Below are 12,227 nucleotides of genomic sequence, written 5' to 3'. Positions count from 1 at the left end.
TTTGGCCATCTCCCTGCTTGGCTCATCCTTTCATCATGCCCGTGGTATCAATATCCTCTTTCCACAGGAGCTTCCTGTGTCCCCATCTCCAAAGACTTCAACATGACTGCAAAGACAAGCTCAGTAGATCTACTCCCCTATTCCTTCCAGCCTTTCTCCTCAAATGCTATTTTCACTGTCCTTCAGCATTTCCTAGAAATCTGTTCCTGACCTCTGTCCCATTTACATCACCACAGACAGACAGTGCATTTATTTTTCCTTGTAGAGCATGAATCACCCCCAGCACAGCACTTCTCCTGCATGGAATCCCAGAATGTCAAGAGTTGGATGGGACCTTAAAGCTCATCCCATTCCAGCTTCTGAAATGGGCAGGGAAACATTTCACCATCCCAGGCTGCTCCAAGCCCTGTCCAAGCTGTCCTGGAACACTTCCAGGGATGGAGGGGCAGCCACAGCTTCTCTGGGCACCCTGTGCCAGGGCCTCACCTCCCTCACAGGGAGGAATTTCTTCTTACAATTTCCACCAGCTCTGCTGCATTAGGAAAGGAAAGGTTGGATTCTCTGCGGGCAAGGGGCTCCATGATCCAAGATGTGCTCACAGCAAGTGTTGACCCAAGGCTGCCTGGAATGAGGTGGGACACACAGGGCCTGGGTTGAGCAGTCTCAGGACCAGGTAAGCTGGAAAACAGCTTTTATGTGTTGGCTGCAGCCCTTGATTTGCATCCTGCACATCTATCACATCTCAGGCACATCCAGAGGAGATTCCAATTGGATTTCATCCAAGTTTTGCAGCAGAAATGCACACAGCACTCACAGCTTCAGCTTCCAGCCTTCTCCAAGCCTTTCCATAGGGTGAAACATCACAATTACATTGAGGCCACCTCCCCTAACTTCCACCCTTAGAACAACTGGCTTTTCCAGGGCCAGAACTGGGATTTCAAACCCATCCCAATAGTGAAAATGCCTTGTTTGAAGGTGTTGGACAGCTCCAAGAGCAAGCCTCAAGTGCCAGCCTCTGCTGTGCACCCCTCCCACATCAGGACAGGTCCCAGACATCTTGCCATCTCCAGTGCGATGTGGGCAGAACGACACAGACCCTTCTCTCACCAGCTGGCTCCAGTCTGATCCCATGAGCCAAACCCCTTGGGCTGGGGGACTCCTTGCAGCCCGGCCAGTGCCAGGGTTTCTGGTTGCTTGCTCTGTGTTTTGGACGCAAGGCAAGGTAGGAGTTCTTGGATCCCAGAGGGTTTCTCCCAAACATAACCCACCTCACCAGGTCCAAAGTTATGGGAGGTTCCTTAAACATCCTGTTTAAGAAACCCAGGTGGAAGCTGAGATTATGGAGCTGCAGGAGGGGCTGGGGGCAGAGAGGAGGAGACAGGATGATGACCCAGCCTCTCCCACCCTGGGAATGCACAGAAGCTGGCATATGACTCAAAAACACGCTTGGGACTGTTATTTTGTTTAACTCTGTCTAATTCTTGGATTTCTTAGTGGAAGAATGTTTTAATTGGAAGCTTCTGCAAAGCCACCATGTCTGGCAGCAGGACATCAAGCTCAGCCATGTGAGAACATGCCAAAAGCTCTGCTGAGTCCAACAATCAGTGCCAAATCAGGCCAAAAACTGACCCAAAACACCCCCAAATCTTCCAGCCAAGCCTTGCCTCCTGCTCAGAACTCCTGCACAGCAACACAAGCCCCTTCTCAGCAGCACTCAGGTGTTGCTCCAAGCAGAACCCAGCCTAAAGGTCAGGACAGGCACAGCACGGTCCCTGCAGGAATGGGGTGAGCCATCAGGAATAAAGCACATTCCCTCCACCCCAAAACACTCCCTCTCAGCAATGCCACTTCCATCTGATATTTGCAAGGCACTCCCAGAGCAAAGGCAGGTTTTCCACATCCTCACCCAAGAGGAAGCAGCAGTTACCAGGAGCATCACTGTGTGGAGCCCATGGGTGTCCTTATCAGGTTGGAAGAGCCTGGATGTGCCAGGGCATGAAGTGCTTCACTCCCCCAGCAGCTCCACAGATTCCAGCTGCCAGGCTGACTCCTTATCAGGCATTCTGTGGTGCCAGTGGAACTACTTGGATGCTTCACACCAGTTTCTCAGAACTCTTTTGCTTATTTTAAACACATTCATTTCTTCCAATGGCTCCTCACTGAAATTCCTGTGCTGAGATCAAACAGCAGGGATTCCTCAAGCTGAATTACCACAGCCTCAAGAACTCAAAATCCATGGGTCATTTTGCACATGTGCTGTGCTGAAAAAATACCTGATGTGAGGGCACAAAACACTCCAAGTGGGCTGCTTCCCAATGGGATTGCATGGACACCCTTCATGTGCCAGGTGAGAGTTTTAACACTGACACTTGGACTGGTGACTTTTTCTCCTTATTGTTTTAAATCTTCCTTTTCTTCTAAATGATTCCCATCCATCAGCTATCACAAAAAATATTTAAACTCAATGCCCTGAGAGGAATTCCACCATTTTGGCAGTATTTCCACTTACCTCTGACAAGCACCAGCTGACCTTTCCATGCTGTAGTTTAGAGCACACAGCACAGGAGTCTTTGCAAACAGAAGAGCTGGAAGCCTTCTCAGATCCCACCACAAAGGCTGTTGAACACTCTGGGATGCTGATTGCAAGTGTCAAACTCCAAGGAAGAAAATAAATAAAACAAGGTCACCTCTTAACTCCCACCTTCTTTTGCCATTTCAGTCTCACCCTTTGCTGCCAATCTGGACACAGCTACAAAACAAAAGAAACAAAGGACTTGAGGCTGAACAAGGAAAGCGTTTTGATCCTCCAAGGTGTCTTGAGATACATGGAAAAACCACAGAGCAGCCATTCTCCGAGTGTTGTTTCCCAGGCGCCCTTCCTCTCCCTGAACAGCCCCACAGCTCTCAACCCATCACTTAGGAAGCCCTGTCTGCTCTCAGCCTTCTCCTCTCCCCATGGTTTGATCCTTCTCTTCACTCCAGAGGGATCACTCCTCCACCTGAGTCCACCCAAGAACTCTGCCCTCTGTCCTCAAAGGGAAATCTATCCCACCCTGTCCTTCAGCTGGCTTTCCACCAAAGCCACCAAGTTAATGCTCCACACCTTTTGCCTTTTACTCCTTCTTGCCTCATTTTGACTTCTTGCCACAATCTTCCTAACTTCTTCTTTTGTGTAACCACAGCTTTCTGCTCTTCATCTCCTTGCCTCACCTCTGAGCCATGCTCCATCCAGCTCTTCCCAGGGTCACACTGAGACTTCTCCACATACTTTAAGACTACAAGTTACCAACAATGTTCTCCTTCCAGGAAGTCTGTCTTTCCAACCTTTGACCCAAGTTATCTGCTCCTCAAGAGTTTTCCCAAAAGCCCTGTGCCTGGTACCGCACAGGCAGCAAAATCCCTGCAGTCTTAGGTACAACAAATTCCTGCAAGGAATCTACTCAAGGTAGCTCTGCCTATCAGCAGAATGCCTGTGCTCAAAGCCTTGAATCATCGGGACCTCCAAGACCTCCTTGGTCATTACAAGACCTCCAAGATCACTGAGTCCAACCTTTGGCCAGAGCCCAATGTGCCCAACAATGTTGTCTTATATATCAAGAGTTCTATTATCATTATAGTGCAAGGGTTCCATATGGCCAGAGTTTTGTACCTCCTTGAAGTTTCTCACAGGCATCTCCTCTAAGCACTGACTGTTCCTGGTCCTTGCAGCAGCCAACTGACTCCAGTTCCCACCAATCCACTCTTTTATAACACTCTTCTTCTTATTGGCTACAGCTGTGACCTGTTAACATCAGGCCTGCTCCTAATCTTTAGTAATCGGCTCAGCTGCAACTCTTTCAGGGATAAGATTACATTCTGTACCACCTTCATTTATCCATGCTGTGTCCCCCTACACAACAAACTGTACCATCAAGTGCCACATACACCTGCTTTCTGAACACTTCCAGGGATGGGGACTCCACCATTGCCCTGGGTGGAGCAGGTGGCCCAGCACCCTTATCCTGTAGATGAACCCCGATTAAACGAAAGCAAATTTCCAAAATGAAGAGTTGTATCTGTACCCTAAGCTGTGCTGAACCACTTCCCAGTCTCCCATCTCTCCCAGTGGATGAAGGCAGGGAAAAGCAGCCCGGGGAAGGGAGAGCTGACACATTTCCTGCTCCCACAGCTCCGAGTCAAGCAGGTTCAGGTGCAGCACATCCCTGAGCCACGTCCAGCCCATCGTGGTCAGATGTCACCTGTGACAGCCCTGGGGTGTGAGCAGAACTTGCACAATGCACATCCTGTGTGCATGTGACTCTGGGCACAGAGGAGAGGTGGATCATTTTCACCCTGGGCTGTTCTCCAACCTCACTTTCAGAGCTGTGATCTCCACAGATCCTGTTTGAACACCGACCTGGGTGTCGGAACTGCCACTGCTGACTTCAACACCCACGTCACTGTCAAGTCCTGCCACTGGTACCAGTTCCCCAGGTCAGAATGGAGAGACCACACACCCAAGGCCCTGCTGCTGTCCCCAGACTCAGCCACTCCAAACTCAGCCAAACAAAACCAGTTCCAATTCTGTCAGGCAAGCACAGCCCATCACAGCGTGCCCAAACTTGAGCCAGCAGGAAAATTTCCTTCCAGGATAAAGCAAGGCTTGGGTCACTGGCCACAGGTAACAAACCCTGGAGTACAGACAGGAAAGCTCTGGTGTTTTGAGGGACATGGACCACACACAAAGCTTTGCCTCATTAATCCTCTGAGATGATTAATTGTCTTCAGCAAGGCTGACAACTCTGGAAGGAACAGAAGCTGCACATCTGCATGAGCCAGCCAAATCCAGCTGCTCATACTTGCACAGCAGTCTCCTAAAACACTGCAGTGGCTCCAGAGCCTGTCAGGGCAATGACCCACCCCTGCACTTGCACAAACACTCAAGGCAGCGGGTGCTCAGCTGCAGATGGTGAGAGACAAAATCCAACTTTTCATGTCCCAAACTGTGCTGAAGCACAGCCCTCCTCATGGGGCCACCAGGCAGAGGATGCAGTCTGCAGTTCACCAGGAGAACCAGGAGCTATCCTGCAAGCAACTTTGTTACATATATAAAAAGCTTGAATCTATCACACATCTTGCTGAAAAAACATGTTCAGTCCTCTTAAGCAATGTTCAAAACAACCTGGGGTGGATTGGATCTCTGGGTTAAGGAAGGCAGCAGGATAATTCCTGAAGTCTCAGCTATCAGTTCCACTGGGAGGCAGGTAATCCACCTTCTCTTCCTGCCAACCCCAACCTAACCACCACCAACCTGCACAATCCACACACAGGGCAAGGTGAGGGACCAAGCTTTCACGTTAGGTGTAATAGAAAAACATTCTTTACTCTGCAAGTGTCTTTACAAATATATATTTATATATTTAAGCCCATTTCAGGCCATAAAAGCCCATAAAAAACAACCAGTACCTTTTTGAACAAGAGAAACTGCAGGGCAGAAGCCTGAGGTGACAGACTCCCACACAGGGGCTGCTCTGGCTCTTCTCTGAAGGCCTTTAGTTAGCACATAAAACCATCTAAAAAATCCTTGGATGTGAAAGCAGGGGCACCATTCTTACCCCCCTTTCACCACTCTCTGTATGAGGTAAACTGGGATCACTTTTACATCATCACTTTAGAAAGGAGATGTTGTATCCTGAAGACCAGCTTTTCCAAAGAACATTTGTGAATGGGTTAAAAAGGTAAGAAAGATGTGTGGATCCAACCATAATGTGCTGTTGTCTCAAAATAGAAGAAGTTGATACTAAAAAGCTATTCCAGATACATACAAGTACAAACACTAGAGCTGGTCAGAAAGATTCAGTTTCAACATTTTTTTTAAAAGCAGGGAAAATTTTCTGCAGTGTGTTTTTTTCATTTCCCCTCTCCTCACTTTTCTACCAGTTCCATAAACCCTTCTGAAAAAATCATGTGTCTGCTGTCAGAGTGCAAAGTCCATCCAAATCTCATGTTTCAGTTCACTATCTCTACACTTTACAAATCCTGATGACAAACCAAAAGGTCTCAATTTAACTTAGCAAAAGTGATATCTAGAAAATATTCAACACCAAGAGGTCTTACAAAAAAAACTTGAGACTACTAAGGCATTCTAAGGCACAGTGTTTTGGAAGAAGTGCTTTCTCCCTGTAGTGTTGCTTTATACACATCATGTGTGTGAGTCCAAGGGATGCAAGGAGCTGCAGGTGGATGCCATGGCTTCTCCCAGGCAGGGAATTCCATCTTCTGCTGCTGTTTCAGACGTAGGCTCCCAACGCTGCGTGGAATTCAGTGAGACATTGCACCAGCTGCTGAAACTTGGGTCTCTCCTCAGGATCTAGGGCCCAACAGCAGGCCATCACAGCAAACCTGCAACACAGAGGCACATGGAGTCAGCCAGGCAGCCACAGCCCCAGCCTGAAAGGCAAAGCAGCATCTGGCACTGGGAAGCTGGCTGAGCAGCCAGAGAGAGACAAGGAGCTCTGGATCTTATGGCTCATAATGATGAACAGCTCCTTCCAAGGATGGACATCTGGTATGATGAGCAAAGGGGCTGTCACCAGAGGTCCTGGCTTGATTTAGGATTTAACCCATGGCAATCCAGGAAGGAGCAGTAGAGAATTCACTGGAAATCGCTCAACTGCTATAAAAGCATGGAATGGTTTGGGTTGGAAGGGACCTTGAAGATTACCCAGTCCCACCCCTGCCAGGGGCAGGGACTCCTCCCACTATCCCAGGCTGCTCCAAGCCCTGTCCAAGTTGTCCTGGAACACTTCCAGGGATTCAGGGGCAGCCACAGCTTCTCTGGGCACCCTGTGCCAGAGCCTCAGCACCCTCACAGGGAAGAATTCCTTCCCAATATCCCATCTAACCCTGCCCTCTGCAGTGGGAAGCCATTCCCTGTGTCCTGTCACTCTACCCTTTGTCCCAAGTCCCTCTCCAGCTCTTCTGGAGCCTGTTTAGGCACTGGAAGGGCCTCTAAGTTCTCCCAGGTCTAGGCTGAACACTTGTCTGGTCCAGGCTGAACATTCCCAGAGCAGAAGGGGCTCCAGCCATCAGAATATCTCCATGGCCTTTTCTGGACTGGCTCCATCAGCTCCACTTCCTTCTGCTGCTGGGCACCGCAGAGCCAGAGTTCCACCAGCAATGTTCACCCCAGGCTTTGTCTGCCAGGCAGAACAATCAGGCAAGAAAAGGCAGCCCTGGCTCTGTCCTTGGGCAGCCTGGCTCAGCACCCCAAGCAGAAAGCAGCACGTTTGTCCTCCCCCACAGAGGCACTCACAGTTCATCGGGGCAGTTGATGGGCTGAGCTATCCGATAGCCATCCTTTAAATAAGCTGCCATCTCGAAGGGGTCGATGTCCACGTACGGGGTCTGGCCCAGGGTCATCAGCTCCCACAGGGTCACCCCAAAGGCCCACTGCAAAGGAACAGTGCAAAGGAGCATTAACACAACGTGCTGAACCCCCAGAGCTCCTCCAGCCAGGCCACAAAGCTAGCTGTGAGGAGGATTGCTGTCCAAGACAATTACACACAGTAAGAAAGCTTTGCATGAATGCTCTATATATAACCAAATTCAACATGGCTTGAACTGGGCTAATGAAAAAATCACAGAATTGGTGATAAATTGCACAGAAAAGCTGTGGCTGCCCCATCCCTGCCCCATGGTCAGGCTGCATGGGGCTTGGAGCAACCTGGCATAGTGGAAGGTGTCCCTGCCCCATGGCAGGGAGTGGGATCCAGATGGTCTTAAGGTTCCTCCCATCCCAAACCAACCTGTGATTCTACAAACTTAAAATCTTACTGCACGAAGATATCAGTGCTAAAAATCATGCATTTCTTTAACATGAAATTACAGAACACCTACATCTAGATTAGTGAACATTAAATGATTGTCTCCTATATATTTGTTGGTTTACACTTTACTTCTTTAAAAAGAAGTAAAGTGTAAAAAAACAAATATATAGGAGATAATCATTTAATGATTATTTTTTGTTATACTTTACTTCTTCAAAATGCCTTGAAAATCCTCAAAAAAGTCTGCAAAATTCAAAGGATCAGAAATGAAATTATAATTTTTTTATTCCAAATCATCTGTATATTTGGAGAGTATGTTCAGGAATAGGACTCGGAAAAAAAAAAAAGGAGATTTCACCTCAGTAAATCTGACAATCAGCATTCAACACATTCATCTGGCAACCCTTGCCAGAAGGAGCTTGAAGTGATGAAAAATCCATCTATGAATCCACATACAAGCAGAGTACAAGGAAAATGATTTATTATCTGGTATCCAGAGAGCCACGAGACCAAACAGAGATGGGGCTGATACGGCACGCTCCTGACTCACTACTCAAGCTCCACATCATCATTCATTAAAAAGGGGCACAATCATGCATGGCTCACACAATTCTTGTTTTAATCAAGAGAAATCCCACTCACTGCCTTGACCCAAGCCTTAGGGAAGGGATATTTTCAGGCGGGAAGGGCAGAGCACAGATGTGCTCAAACAGCCACCAAAGGAAATAAAGCCCCTTTTAGCTGCAGTGGAGAAGACTGCTGAGGGACAAGGGGTGATCATGAAGATAAAATAGAGAGTGATTCAAGCAAAACCACTCTGGGAATACAGCTGTTCTAATTCCATAGGAAGCTGCATAGAGATGGCATGAAGAGATGCAGAGTTTCATGTGCCACAGCAGGAAAAACAGGGAATTAAGATTCAGCAGGAATGGTGGTTTGTTTTCCTACACTCTGGCTGACTGATAGAGCTGCTGGCAGGGGAGCAACACTTTATTGGGAAAGTTTCAAGCCAGCAAACACATTTGAAAGAAAGTCATCCAAAAAGCAAGCCTGGAACACATCCCCTGGCATCCCTGCAGACACAGACACTGTTTGTACCAGACTTCATCACCCATTCCCTGTTACATGCAATGGATCACTGGGTTTGTTCCTACCAAACCCACAAAAACATCTGACATCAGCTTTTTGTGAAAGGAGTCCAGGTAGATGCAAAGCTGATATTTAGGGCACATGGTGTTTTCTACACCCAGAAAAACTACACCCAGTTCACTTTTGAACTCTACACAACTCAAATGGCCATGTGTCTGCAGTTAGAATTGGGTGTTAAAAGGTGGGTGGCATTTATCCCTAAGCAATGAAAAAAGTACTTCTGGTTAAAATGGACTGGAAAAAATGCTGAATTGCATTGGAGTTTTCAAAAATGGTTACAATAATGAGATTTACTCATCCTAATAAAATTCTACATCTCACTGCTGCTGTTACATAAGCTTTGATTTCCCAGTTCTCACAAACAGTAATTGCTTTCATGTCCCAGGTTTTTAAAAAAATGTAAAAATAAAAAAACCCCACCATTTGATTGAGTTCATTTAGCTCTCTAAAAACATGCTTTTACAGGCAACTTCCATTTCCTCTTCTGTCTTTAGGTTGGATCTAACACAAGCCCCCATGTGTTTTCCAATGAATACACATGTGCAGCACAACTGGCACCTTCCCTTCCTTCCTTCTTTTCCTTGTTTACATGGCTCCAGCACTAGTACAGAGACCATGGAGGGAAAAAGCCACCAGAACTCTCTAAAATTTCTCAAACTGGCATCAGACCACTATCCTGGATGGGATGCATCATAGGGAACAGGCTGAGGTCACTGCAACACTGCTCTTATCTCTGAAAGGTCACCTCAGCTGGGAGAGGTTCCTGGCCACTGGAATGAAGGAATTCTCTGGAAGAGCTGGGATTTGGGGGACTGTGGGCCACAGAGTCAAACACCAGCTCCTGCTCATGTCAGGGAGCTCATTATCAGGGATATCTGGGAACAGCCAGCGTGGATTTATCAAGGAAAGCTGTGCCTGAGCAGATTTGTGCTGACCAGACAGAGCACACGGTGAGGAATGGCTAAGGAATGGGTGCCCACCTTGACTTCCAGAGGGTGCTGGGGCACAGAACAGGATCCCCAGGGAATGGGCACAGCCCCAAGGCTGCCAGAGCTCCAGCAGCATTTGGGATTGCTGGGGTGTCTGTGCAGGGCCAGGAGCTGGACTGGATATCCCTGTGGGTCCCTTCCAACTTGAGATACTTTACGAAAAGCAGTCCTAGTGCAGCTCCCTGAATTTGAGTGTGTTCCTTGCTTGCACTTCCAAAGGAACAGGGAGCAAGGGGCACCTCTGCTGTGCACAGTGTGCTCAGAGCAGCTGTGGCTGCCTCATCCCTGGAAGAGTTCCAGGCCAGGTTGGACAGGTCTTAGAGCAACCTGGGACAGTGGAAGGTGTCCCTGTTCATGGCGGGGGTGGAATTAAATGGGCTTTAAAGGTCCCTTTCAATCCCAACCATTCTGGGATTCTGTGATTCTCCAGCAACTGAAAAAAGAGCAAAATGTCATCAAAACACATTTCCAGGAAAAAAAGCCTCACCACATCACTGGCACTGGAGAATTCATTGTTGACCAGGCTCTCCAGGGCCATCCAGCGCACGGGCCTGTTCTCGTTGTCCCCCAGGCAGTGATAGTCCATGGGGAACAGGTCCCGCGACAGCGCGTTGTCCGTGATCTTCACCTGCAGGGCATCGTCGATGCTGGGCACAGAGAACAGCACATCAGGGTTGTGATTTCAGGATTTGCCTCAGAACCCTGGTTCCTCCCCTGCTGATCCCTCCCAGGTGTGTCAGTCACCTCTCCTTTCCCACCCTGACCCCTGCTGAGCACTGTCTGTTAACCCTGGCATTCCAGAAGGGCGTTGGGTGATTGGGCAGATTCAAAGGATGCTCCCTACCCCTGTGGGGGCATTGGGCCATCCAAGTGTCCTTTGTCCCTTGAGACCTCCTCCCCTGTACCTGGTTGGTGGCTCCTTACACCTTCCCTCCCCCTCTCCTCAAGGTTAAAATGAACAGCAACCACACGGTTCAGGGAGTTCTGTTGGAGCTGTTGCTGGATTCAGAGGCCTGTGGGCCAGAATAAAGCTCTGCATTGAAGCCCTCTAGCAAAACCCAACTCCTTTCCTTCACCATCACCTTAAATCTTCTCCATCAGAGGGAAACCTGAGCTCCTGCATGCCTGGACTTGCCTCCAAGCACCCAGCTGCAGCATCCAGCTAGCCAAAAGTGTCACTAGGGTGAAACACCACAGTGCCCCTATTTGCTTCAGCAGCAAGGGCCAGACAAGCTCAAGCACATCCCTTCTGGCTATATTGGTAATATTCCAATAGGTCAGCAACCCCACAGCTCTGCCCAGCCCCGAGGGCCACACTCAGCACTCACTGGGGACTGCTAATCCACAGCTCGAACACTGGCACTCTCCTGCATCAAGACACGCTTACTCTGTGATTAGCAAACATTATCACAGCACCAGTTTATTCTGTGCCAACTGATAAGCACTAGAAAAATCAGCAGGCTTGATTAAATAAAACCAAACACTTACAAGTGCAAGAAAATACTGTTAAAGCAAAGAAGTAACTGCCTCAAGTTACTCCTGCTCTTTTGGAGATCCCCTATCAGGGCAATTAAACACTTCGTAGCTCTAGTACCTCTGTGGCAATAATGAGGCAAAGACCTAAGCAAAGAAAGAGCCAGAAATTTAATATCTGTAACCAACCAGTACCCTTTGTGGCCCAAAAGCATGTCTCCCATCAAGCCATCTGCTGAAAAACTCTTTATTCCCTCCACAACAGATATTGATGCTTGTCAGAAATAGGGTACAAAGGGAAACTTACTTTAATCAAGAAAAGATGACTCAAAATAGCAGAGAGAATTTGCCCCCTCTGGGGTGTGATTCAAACTCTTTGAACTTAAAACTGTGTGCAATAAAGTTCAGTGTTCTCATAAACAGCTGACTTCAGAATATGGCAAAGATGTTGGCTTCAACATTGTATGACAAATATACAGAAGGAACATTGGGGTGGGGGTATTGTAACAAACTGGTTTTTGTTGTCTTCTCATCTTGGCAATTATTTTGATGAGAAAAATGAAATATAAATGGTCTTTCTGTGTTTTTCTCTCTTTACTATCCCAGATATCTTTTTTTTTTCCCTATGCACTTTCAGTCCAGTTCATTATCCTCAAAATTTACACAACAGGAAATTTCCTATCTAGTCATTTTTAAGAGTTCAGAGAATTTCCTAGAAGACCTGTGGAAAGCAAATGCAATGCAAAGGGCAATTCCCCAGCAATTAGACAGCCCTGACTTGTGTAACCCACATGTCCACTGTAATTGG

At 47.8% G+C, this 12,227-nt stretch overlaps 1 protein-coding gene across 1 annotated transcript in view; it reads right to left on the bottom strand.

The window, feature by feature from the left end:
* Positions 1 to 5,341: 5,341 nt before the first annotated feature.
* The window catches only part of RYK (receptor like tyrosine kinase), a 55,232-nt gene continuing 48,346 nt past the window's right edge, over positions 5,342 to 12,227 (bottom strand). Inside the window, exons 13-15 of the mRNA XM_059479582.1 lie at positions 10,434 to 10,593; positions 7,295 to 7,431; positions 5,342 to 6,381 (exon numbers count right to left, since the gene is read on the bottom strand). Of these exons, the coding sequence (XP_059335565.1) occupies positions 6,270 to 6,381; positions 7,295 to 7,431; positions 10,434 to 10,593 (409 nt within the window). The 3' untranslated portion in view covers positions 5,342 to 6,269. The remainder of the gene's footprint in view (positions 6,382 to 7,294; positions 7,432 to 10,433; positions 10,594 to 12,227) is intronic.

This window comes from Ammospiza nelsoni, chromosome 10, assembly GCF_027579445.1.
Source record: "Ammospiza nelsoni isolate bAmmNel1 chromosome 10, bAmmNel1.pri, whole genome shotgun sequence".
In the NCBI taxonomy this organism is placed as follows: Eukaryota; Metazoa; Chordata; class Aves; order Passeriformes; family Passerellidae; genus Ammospiza; species Ammospiza nelsoni.
This window is presented reverse-complemented; position numbering and strand designations above follow the sequence as displayed.